The sequence below is a fragment of the Oryx dammah genome, unplaced genomic scaffold (genome assembly GCF_014754425.2).
Source record: "Oryx dammah isolate SB20612 unplaced genomic scaffold, SCBI_Odam_1.1 HiC_scaffold_24, whole genome shotgun sequence".
NCBI classification, from domain to species: Eukaryota; Metazoa; Chordata; class Mammalia; order Artiodactyla; family Bovidae; genus Oryx; species Oryx dammah.
Window position 1 is genome coordinate 62,064,213 of NW_024070208.1, and position 10,260 is coordinate 62,074,472.

The 10,260-nt window shown below is 50.2% G+C and overlaps 1 protein-coding gene across 3 annotated transcripts; it reads left to right on the top strand.

The window, feature by feature from the left end:
- The first annotated feature begins 666 nt into the window (after positions 1 to 666).
- On the top strand, positions 667 to 9,929 carry SLITRK5 (SLIT and NTRK like family member 5). 3 transcript variants are annotated; one of them, XM_040267329.1, is made up of 2 exons: positions 667 to 711; positions 3,936 to 9,929. In XM_040267329.1, the coding sequence occupies exon 2, from the start codon at positions 3,944 to 3,946 to the stop codon at positions 6,833 to 6,835; it is 2,892 nt and encodes a 963-aa protein (XP_040123263.1). In that variant the 5' UTR covers positions 667 to 711; positions 3,936 to 3,943; the 3' UTR covers positions 6,836 to 9,929. The 3 variants fall into 3 exon arrangements, with proteins under 3 accessions (XP_040123263.1, XP_040123262.1, XP_040123264.1); XM_040267328.1 differs by lacking the exon at positions 667 to 711 and adding an exon at positions 1,211 to 1,797; XM_040267330.1 differs by lacking the exon at positions 667 to 711 and adding an exon at positions 1,211 to 1,360.
- The last annotated feature ends 331 nt before the right edge of the window (positions 9,930 to 10,260 follow it).

Sequence of the window (10,260 nt, forward strand, 5' to 3'; positions counted from 1 at the left end):
CGAAGCTTACCGCGTGGCCACCTCCTCGCCGCCCGGGAGGGAAGACGCGACTTTTCTCTGAGTTTTTTGGTTTTGGCTTTTTTTTTGTTTAAGAGCCGCCGGGCGGCCGGGACACGCCACAGGCTTTGAACAACGCTGTTCCTGCCCTCCTGGTCCCTCAAGGATGTCGGAGATAGAGAATCCCAAATAATGAAGATCGTGCGCCGCATCCAGAGAAGGAATAGAGGAAAAGCCCCTGCAAACACCAGGAGCGACGAAATGGCCAAGAGGATGCGGGAGCCTTCCACCCACTGATCAGGGGCCGCGGCGGCGGCGGGCTCGGCGCGGGGACACCGGCGGCGGGATCTCAGTGCGGTGGTCGCCGCGGCGCAGGGGGGGCGGAGGACGGCGCGGGAGCCGCAGCCGCCGCGGGAGCAGCTGAGGGGCCGGTGCCACCTTCGCTCGCCCCCTCTCTACCATGTACAGTGTGCGCTGCAAGAAGAAGGCGGGCGATGCATGCACACCCCTGCGCCCCGCTCCCTCTGGCTCGTCCCCGGGCGTGCGCCACTGACCAGGGGGGAATGTGGTGAAGACGGCGAGGACAGCCCAGGGGGGAGGGGAGGGCCGGCCCGCGCGAACCCAGGCCGGCGGGTGCCAGGGGCCGGAGGCGGCTGGAGGGGGCGGCGGCCGCTGCTGGCACAGAGAAAGTTGGCCCCTAGGCAGATGGCAACAGTAAGTACCCGCCTGGGGGGCGAGGGGGCCGGTGCAGCGGACGATGCCGGGGACCCAGGATCGCGCGGTGGCGCGGGCTTGGGAGCGAGTGTGCTAGTGAGCCTGAGTGTGAGCGGATGCGAGCGCTCGGCGAGGCTGACCGTCACGTTGGCTGGGCCGCCCGGGGCCAGGCAGGCAAGCCCGCTCGGCGTCCCCCTCCTCGGGCTCCGCGCCTCCTCCCCCCACCCGCTCCCGCCCAGCAGCTCTCTCCCCGCCCCGCCCGGCTCCCGGCCCCTACAGCGCGGCGCCTAGACCGCCGGTCCTCCGCCGCCCCCTCCCCCTCCCTTCCCAGCCCGCCGCTCCCGATCGTTTCCCCCCCCTACCACCCGCCCCGACTGTCCCCCCACACCCCGCTGCCCGCTCCAACTACCACGGAGAGCGCCGGGGAGAGCCTTTCGGGGAGCCCCGGAACCCTCGGTCGCCACGGCGGCGGCGGCCCGGGGCTGGCGGCGTCCGGGCGCCTCTTTCCTCGCAGCCGCCGGGATCGCGGTGCTCGCGCCGCCTGGACTCCCGAGCCCTAGTGCATACTCCAAAGAGGTTTTGGGTTTTTTTTTTTTTTTCTTTTTGCAAGGGTGGCTATGATGAGTGGGCCTTGGAGATGTGAGACGGGGTAAGTCGGCCGTTTACTTTGCCGAAGAGGCTCCAGCGTGTGTGTGTGTGTGTGTGTGTGTGTGGCGGCCGGGTGGCTGTCTTCCCCTCTCCTCCCGCCCCTCCTTCCTCCCTTTTCCCGGCCTTCGCTTTGGGGCGGGGTGGGGGAGGGGGAGCCTCGCGTTCTGGAACTCCGGGGGCTCCTGCTTGGGGGCCGCCGTGGGAGCACCTGCACCCCGGAGCCGCGGGTCCGGCCTGGGTGCCGGGCTTCAGCCCACCCGGCCCCACGCTGCTTCATGCTGAGATGCTTAGGACGACGATCCAGGGTTTAATTCTTTGTGGGCAGGAGGGGGGAAACAGATACAGCTTCCCCGCCCCCGCCCTCCAAAAAAGAAAAAAAAAAAAAGAAAAAAATCTGAGACTCAGAATGTGCAGCGTCCCCGCGAATTTACATCCGAGGTGCGTTTCCCAGTCAGAAATGTCAGCCTTGCCCGGCTCATTCAACTTTATTTGCTCAAATTTTCAGGCTCCTTTGATAGCAGGGAGGAGGGAATCGGGAGTGGGGTGAGAGGGAAGCTCTTCGACCCTGGCGAGCCAGAACTGAATTAAAGTTGTAAACGCTCAAGTTTAATATCGGCTGGACACGTTTGGCGATGGGCTGTCAGAGCGGGTGGGAGGTGAATGGGGGCGAGGAAGCCCCGGGCGGGAGGGGGAGGGGACCCAGCCCCCGCTGAATGGCTGTGCCGCTGTGATCCAGCGGTGAACGGCGATTTCAAGGTAAACGTTTTGCTTTCATAGAGGGTGTCTGTGCCGCTGTCAAGCCAGCAAGTGTTTTGTCGCTGCGTTGGGAGGTCGAAGATAGTTGCAAGGTTTAGACACTGTGGGTTCCCATTCGTCTCGACACGTCTGGGTGACCACACGTGAATGATTCACAGGCACACTTGCACACGTGCGTGCGAATGCAGGGGCTCTTCATAACGCTGGCTGGAGTCGACTCGGGGATCCAGATCGTGGTCTCCAGGCTTGAACCCGTGCTTCAGAACCGTCTTGTCTTTAGTTAGGGGTTGTGATTCGACATAAGACTTCGGGGGTGGTGAGGCAGCGCCAAGCAAGGCTGGACAGAGAAAAAAGGCATTGGTTCCAAGAGCCCAGCATTTCTACCGAATGTTCCCTCTCCCCCTCCTTCCCCCAACCAGCGCAACACACACTCGCACACACTCGCTCCGTTTAAGTCCTTTCCTTCTGAGCGCTGCTGTCGACTCCAAGTAGGAAGTCGAAGGAAGCCTTTAAAGGGACAAAAAGAAAGCCAGAAAGAAAAGGGAGAGGAGGGTCAGATTGATTCCTTGGGGAGATGAAATTCGGATATTAATTAAAGCACTGACTTGTATCACTTGCTGTCCTCTCTTCCTTTCTCCCTTCTATTTTGCCTCTTCATCAGCCCACGTCCCCTTTCTGAGGGAAGAAGGTGGAGGGTGAAGGGGAGTAAAGCCTTGATAATTAAATACAATAAGCAGCTCCAGTGGTGGGGTGTTGGTGAGGTGGTAGCTCAGTCCCAACCTTGCTAATTTGGTAGGGTTAGTTTTGCATACCGTGGCAAAGAGACGCGGAGACCGAGGTGAGGGAGGCTTTGGCGCTGCTCCTGGGTTTACTTTTAGCTGATTCCGGGTAAGCGGTGGGAACGCCTTCTTTAAACTCCAGGTACCCGGAGCTTGTTCCGGGATTGCGGATGCCTTCGCAGAGTTCTTTGTAATCCATCGTGTAGAACTATTTCAGTGGCTTAAAAATGCGGTTTAGTAGCGTCGCTGACATGATCAATGAGAAGTGGACGCAGGGCGCTCTCGGGGAGGCGCTGCTAAGTGGCACCGTGCATGCAATTAGGACGCTGATGTGCTTAATAGCGTGATAGTGAAGTCCACCATCAAAGCGAAAGCGCTCTCCTTTTTCTCCATGCTCAAAGCTCCCGAAGACAATTGGTCTTAAGAGCTTCTTCTGGGGCCTTTTGATGCCTTATCTCGCATGCTTTTTGCCTCTGTGAAAAGTATTCTTTAGGTTCCCATCCTGGCATTTCCAGCGGTGGTTTAAAATAGCCCAAGTATTGTGGTTCCTGGGCAAAACTGTGAAAATGGGAGACATTCACGGTGAACTGTTAACTGAAGAGGTTTTGAAAGAAAAGCAGAGGGACTGGGTATAGGTGAGGGGGCAAACTGATAAAAATGGTACTTCTTTTCTCTAAAATTTAAATCCTGAATCTGAACTGACAGCCATTTTATGTATATTTATGGATTGGTTTTGAAAGTGGGGGGGGGGGGCAGGCAAGAACACTAAAACGGTACTTTGTCTAACCTGTCCTTGTCTGGTAAGGAGCAGCATGTTCCTGTTGTCATTAGAAAATGAAATCAACCTTTAAATCAAAGTGAATATCAGATTTTAATAAAGTCTAGAGAATGTCCATGTACCTCGGGGTGTGGGGTGTCAATACTCTCCCCTTCTGGATGTCAGAAAAACAGTATTAGGAAGGAAAGAGACTTTCTGATTGATCCCTTAAGTTTTTGTCATATTCTGTTGTTTCCTTTTTTTCCCCCCTCTCTCCCTTGCAGGAGATAAAATGCACACGTGCTGCCCCCCAGTAACTTTGGAACAGGATCTTCACAGAAAAATGCAGAGCTGGATGCTGCAGACTCTAGCGTTTGCTCTAACATCTCTCGTCCTTTCGTGTGCAGAAACCATCGATTATTATGGGGAAATCTGTGACAATGCATGTCCTTGTGAGGAAAAGGACGGCATTTTAACTGTGAGCTGTGAAAATCGGGGGATCATCAGCCTTTCAGAAATTAGCCCTCCCCGTTTCCCAATCTACCACCTCTTGTTGTCTGGAAACCTTTTGAGTCGTCTCTATCCCAATGAGTTTGTCAATTACACTGGGGCGTCGATTTTGCATCTGGGGAGCAATGTAATCCAGGACATTGAGACCGGGGCTTTCCACGGGCTGCGAGGTTTAAGGAGATTGCATCTGAACAATAATAAACTGGAACTTCTGCGTGATGATACCTTCCTTGGCTTGGAGAGCCTGGAGTACCTACAGGTCGATTACAATTACATCAGTGTCATTGAACCCAACGCTTTTGGGAAACTGCATTTGTTGCAGGTGCTTATTCTCAATGACAATCTCTTGTCCAGTTTACCCAACAACCTTTTCCGTTTTGTGCCGTTAACGCACTTGGACCTGCGGGGCAACCGGCTGAAACTTCTGCCCTACGTGGGGCTCTTGCAGCATATGGATAAAGTCGTGGAGTTACAACTGGAGGAAAACCCCTGGAATTGCTCCTGTGAGCTGATCTCCCTGAAGGATTGGTTAGACAGCATCTCCTACTCCGCCCTGGTGGGGGATGTGGTTTGTGAGACCCCCTTCCGCTTACACGGCCGGGACTTGGACGAAGTGTCCAAGCAGGAACTCTGCCCAAGGAAACTTATTTCGGACTACGAGATGAGGCCGCAGACGCCTCTGAGCACCACGGGGTACTTACATACCACCCCGGCCTCGGTGAATTCCGTGGCCACTTCTTCCTCTGCTGTTTACAAACCCCCCTTGAAGCCCCCTAAAGGGACTCGCCAACCCAATAAGCCCAGGGTGCGCCCCACCTCTCGGCAGCCCTCCAAGGACCTGGGCTATGGCAACTATGGACCCAGCATCGCCTACCAGACCAAATCTCCGGTGCCTTTGGAGTGTCCCACCGCGTGCACTTGCAACCTGCAAATCTCCGATCTGGGCCTCAACGTCAACTGCCAGGAGCGCAAGATCGAGAGCATCGCAGAGCTGCAGCCCAAGCCCTACAACCCCAAGAAAATGTATCTGACGGAGAACTACATCGCCCTGGTGCGCAGGAGTGACTTCCTGGAGGCCACAGGGCTAGACCTCCTCCACTTGGGCAACAACCGCATCTCCACGATCCAGGACCGCGCCTTCGGGGACCTCACCAACCTGAGGCGCCTCTACCTAAATGGCAACAGGATCGAGCGGCTGAGCCCGGAGCTGTTCTACGGCCTGCAGAGTCTGCAGTATCTCTTCCTCCAATACAACCTCATCCGCGAGATTCAACCTGGGACTTTCGACCCGGTCCCAAACCTCCAGCTGCTATTCCTGAACAACAACCTCCTGCAGACCTTGCCCTCAGGCGTCTTCTCAGGCCTGACTCTCCTGAGGCTCAACCTCAGGAGTAACCACTTCACCTCCTTGCCGGTGAGCGGAGTCCTGGACCAGCTGACGTCACTCATCCAAATCGACCTGCACGACAACCCTTGGGATTGTACCTGCGACGTGGTGGGCATGAAGCTGTGGGTGGAGCAGCTCAAAGCGGGTGTCCTGGTGGACGAGGTCATCTGCAAGTCGCCCAAGAAGTTCGCCGAGACGGATATGCGCTCCATTAAGTCGGAGCTGCTGTGCCCTGACTACTCGGACGTGGTGGTGTCCACGCCCGCGCCCTCGTCCATCCAGGTCCCCGCGAGGACCAGTGCGGTGACCCCTGCTGTGCGTCTGAACGGCACCGGGGCGCCCGCGGGCTTGGGCGCAGGCGGAGGCGCCGCGTCGTCGGTGCCCTTGTCGGTGCTGATCCTCAGCCTGCTGCTGGTTTTCATCATGTCTGTCTTCGTGGCTGCGGGGCTCTTCGTGCTCGTCGTGAAGCGCCGGAAGAAGCACCAGAGCGACCACGCCAGCACCCACAACTCCGACGTGAGCTCCTTCAACATGCAGTACAGCGTGTACGGCGGCGGCGGCGGAGGCGGCGGCGGCGGCGGCGGCAGCGCGGGGGTCCACCCGCACGCGCACGCGCAGCACCGCGCGCCGGCGCTGCCCAAGGTGAAGACGCCCGCGGGCCACGTGTACGAGTACATCCCCCACCCCTTGGGCCACATGTGCAAAAACCCCATCTACCGCTCGCGGGAGGGCAACTCCGTGGAGGATTACAAAGACCTGCACGAGCTCAAGGTCACCTATAGCAGCAGCAACCACCACCTGCAGCAGCAGCCGCCGCCGCCTCAGCCGCAGCCCCCGCCCCCGGTGCAGCTGCAGCCGGCGGGGGAGGACGAGAGGCGGGAAAGCCACCACTTGCGGAGCCCCGCCTATAGCGTCAGCACCATCGAGCCCCGGGAGGACCTGCTCTCGCCGGTGCAGGACGCCGATCGCTTTTACAGGGGCATTTTAGAACCGGACAAACACTGCGCCACCACCGCCGCTGGCAACAGCCTCCCGGAATACCCCAAATTCCCGTGCAGCCCCGCTGCTTACACCTTCTCCCCCAACTATGACCTGAGACGCCCCCATCAGTATTTGCACCCGGGGGCGGGGGACAGCAGGCTGAGGGAACCGGTGCTCTACAGCCCCGCCAGTGCTGTCTTTGTAGAACCCAACCGGAACGAGTATCTGGAACTAAAAGCTAAACTAAACGTTGAGCCGGACTACCTCGAAGTGCTGGAAAAACAGACCACCTTTAGCCAGTTCTAAAAGGCAAAGAAACTCCTTTGGAGCTCTTGCATTTCAAACAAACAAGCGAGCAGACACACACACACCGTGAACCCCATTTGATTCATTGTGTTGTTTCAACGTTTAGGGTGAAGTGCCTTGGCACGAGATTCTCAGCTACGGCGGAAGATACTGAAAGGGTGTGCAATTTCCTTTTAATATCACACGCGGGGAAACGTTTGTGTACACTGGGCACATCACTTTCTCTTCTTGCGTGTGGGGGAGGCGAGGAGAAGGGCTTTATGGAGGGCAGTTTGCTTCGCGGGTGACTTGTTAAAGGTCATAGTCATTTTTGTAGTGGTTGGAAGTGTTGAGAATGGTGGAAGGTGAGAGCGCATAGATTCTCCTCTTCCTCTTTTACTCTTTTCCCCTTCCCCTCTCCCCCTTTGAGCCACGGGTGGGTCTAGATGGCTTTTGTGGAGAGATTAGCACACCCCCCAACTTTAATAGAAAGTTTGTTTTTTCTTTCTCTGTCTTTTTCCGTCCCCATTCTCTCTCTCTTTCTTCTCTGCTTCCTCTCTTTCTCTGCCTCCCTGCCTCCCTCCTCTCTCATTCCTTTCCTTTCTTTTTAAAGGATGTGTTTGTATGCATTCTGGACATTTGAATTAAAAGATCAAAAGTATTGTGATCTCGAAAAGATCACCATAGATGTGGACAAATCATTAAAATTACAGAGTTATATGATCCATAATTGATTAGTCAAAATAACTTATTGATGAAATATACGAATATTTTATTGTAGCACCTATTTTTATATGCACATTTAGCATTTCTCTTTCCTTCACTATTTAGCCTATGATTTTCACAGAGGTGTCGCACTAGATCAGGAGCTGTATTTCCCAAACTGAAGTGATATCAGGAAGGCATTTAAAACCTTATTAAAAATATGGAGAACTTACATCTTAAAAGTCAATGCAACCCACCCAATTGGATCTGTAGTAAACAAACAAACAAACAAACAAAAATTGTATCCCAATGATGTATAAAAGAAAAATATTTAGGGCAATTAATTGGGCCATTCCAGTGAGAATCATGTGCAAATTTCTGGTTTTATTAGAGAAGATTTAAAAGTATTTTTATTAGTCAACCAAAATGATGTATTGATTTGACTACTATTGTAGCCAATTTTTGATTGTTTAACCAAACCCAGTTACATTTGTACAGATCCACTGTGCTGGCACCTCAGAAGACCAAATGATGGACTGTACAAATCTCTATACAATGTCTTTATCCCTCTGGGCAGCAAGCAATGATGATACCACAAACAGGATCTCTGTAAGATGGGGCTACTGTTGTTACAGTCTCATGTATCCCAGCACATGTAATTTTTTAAATAGTTTCTGAATAAACACTTGATAACTATGTCAAATATGAGGGACTGAAGTAATGATTACTTAAGTGCAAAGAAATAGCTGTGTGATTTAATGAATCGCCATTATTAATTTAAGACAGTAGCTAACTTCTATTCCTAAAATGTTCCCCTGTCCCCTAATGATCAAGTTGATATAATTGCACTCTTGTTGGTTCAGGCAAGTATGGTTATCTAAATGTATAATTTAATGTGCTCATTCATGAAATTTCAACTTTACTCCTTTTCCTTACTGAAGTATCCATCTAACATGCGGAGCATGGTAAGTAACGTACTGCATATTGATTTTGTATTTTGTCATACCAGTATTATTTATTTGGTCTACAATTTTGCATAGTTTTCCCTGTGTAAAGCTACCTGCAACAACTGTGATGGGTACTTTTATCTCCAGTTGATCTATATCCTAAATGTCAAAATGTTGGTGAGTATAAACTGTTCATGTCTGAGTAAGGTTTGCAAGGGAATTAGATTATATTCAAGGGTTGGAAATATGTGGATTAATCTGAACCTTAAAGAGCCACATGCTTCATTGGTGTTTGGTACATGTCCGCATAATCTCACCTGCAATGTATACGATGTCAAGGGCTGTTCATGCACTTTGTTTAAGGAACATTTTCCGTGGCATTCTGCCACAAAGAGGCAGCATTCACCCATGAGTAAATTGACAGTAACTACTTGAATTCAGATTGAACAGGTGGTAACAGTTTCCCTAAGGAGTTAAAAAAAAATAGTAATACTACCTTGGCCAAGAGAAGTAAACTATCCCAGTTCTGTGCAAGTTTTCCCTTCCAAATTTTTTTTTCCCCCAAAGGGGAAGTAATAAACAATGTCATGCTATTATCATGGAAACAATGTATCTCTTACTCTCCATCTACCTCCTCCATGTTAGATCCAGGATTAGAAGATAAATATAAATATTAGTATTTGCCTTCACAGTTGAGGTTGCTATTAACTTTGTCTTCACAGTGGGAGTTATTTTTCTTTAAAATTGCTTTCACAATATTATCGTATGTAGATATGGCAGTGTTGTACAAATTATAAAATATTAAGGCAAAGTAGAATCCTCCATGTAACTAAGTTTTATTTCTTAATTGATGTATAAAAACTAAGAGGCAACAATTACATGAAGTAAAAAATGTAGGTCTGGACAATAGAAGTAGCTTCCAGAAAATTTGTGGATGTATTTTTCAAAGATTTACAAAGAATATTATTGTTTTCAAACCAGCACTATTTCATATAATCTTGTCGCTGTAGGTGGTTCATTTCTACCTCTACTCTTCGTAAGGTATCCAGCATTTTTTTAATCTCAAAAAAAAAACAATTATATAATTTATAGAAAGAAGTTATTTCTAATTTTTAAATTATACTCTTCCCATGTGTATGAAGAGGATAAAAGGAAACTTATCCTTGCCCTAATAAACTTGAAATTTTAACATAGAAAATCATGAAACTGTATAGAATTTAAAAATGAATTATTTTTCTCCTTCCGCATGATTTCCTGCCAAAACATTGACATATACAATAGAACATAATTTGTGTGGTTTTGAATATCTGAATTTTGGGTTTTCAGGTATACTGAATAAATAATTAAATTGGGTATATCGGTGGTATATGATTGGATTAAGGAGCCCAGGAAATTCTTTCTATAGAATTTTGGAGAACATATGTAACGTTTCAGACATCAATTAAAATTTGAATGCAAACTAAGCTTACTCTTTGTGCTTGTTCAATTTGATATGTTGCATAATCTCATACAAATATATCTCCCAGTAGAGATTACAAAATCTTACTTTTATCTATATATATATGATTATAGTGTAGATACTTAAATTATCTCAAAGAAATATATTTCATGTAAATGTAGATAATTTGTATGCTAATATTCAAAATGCTTTGCAGCTAAACTAATGATTGCAGTTACGAATCAATTCATAACAAGTTTAGCATCATACTCAGAACATGTCTTTCGTTTAGGCAACATTATCACCTCTATGTATGTGGAGTGGAAATTTTTGATAAATGTCCTGGATATCCATCT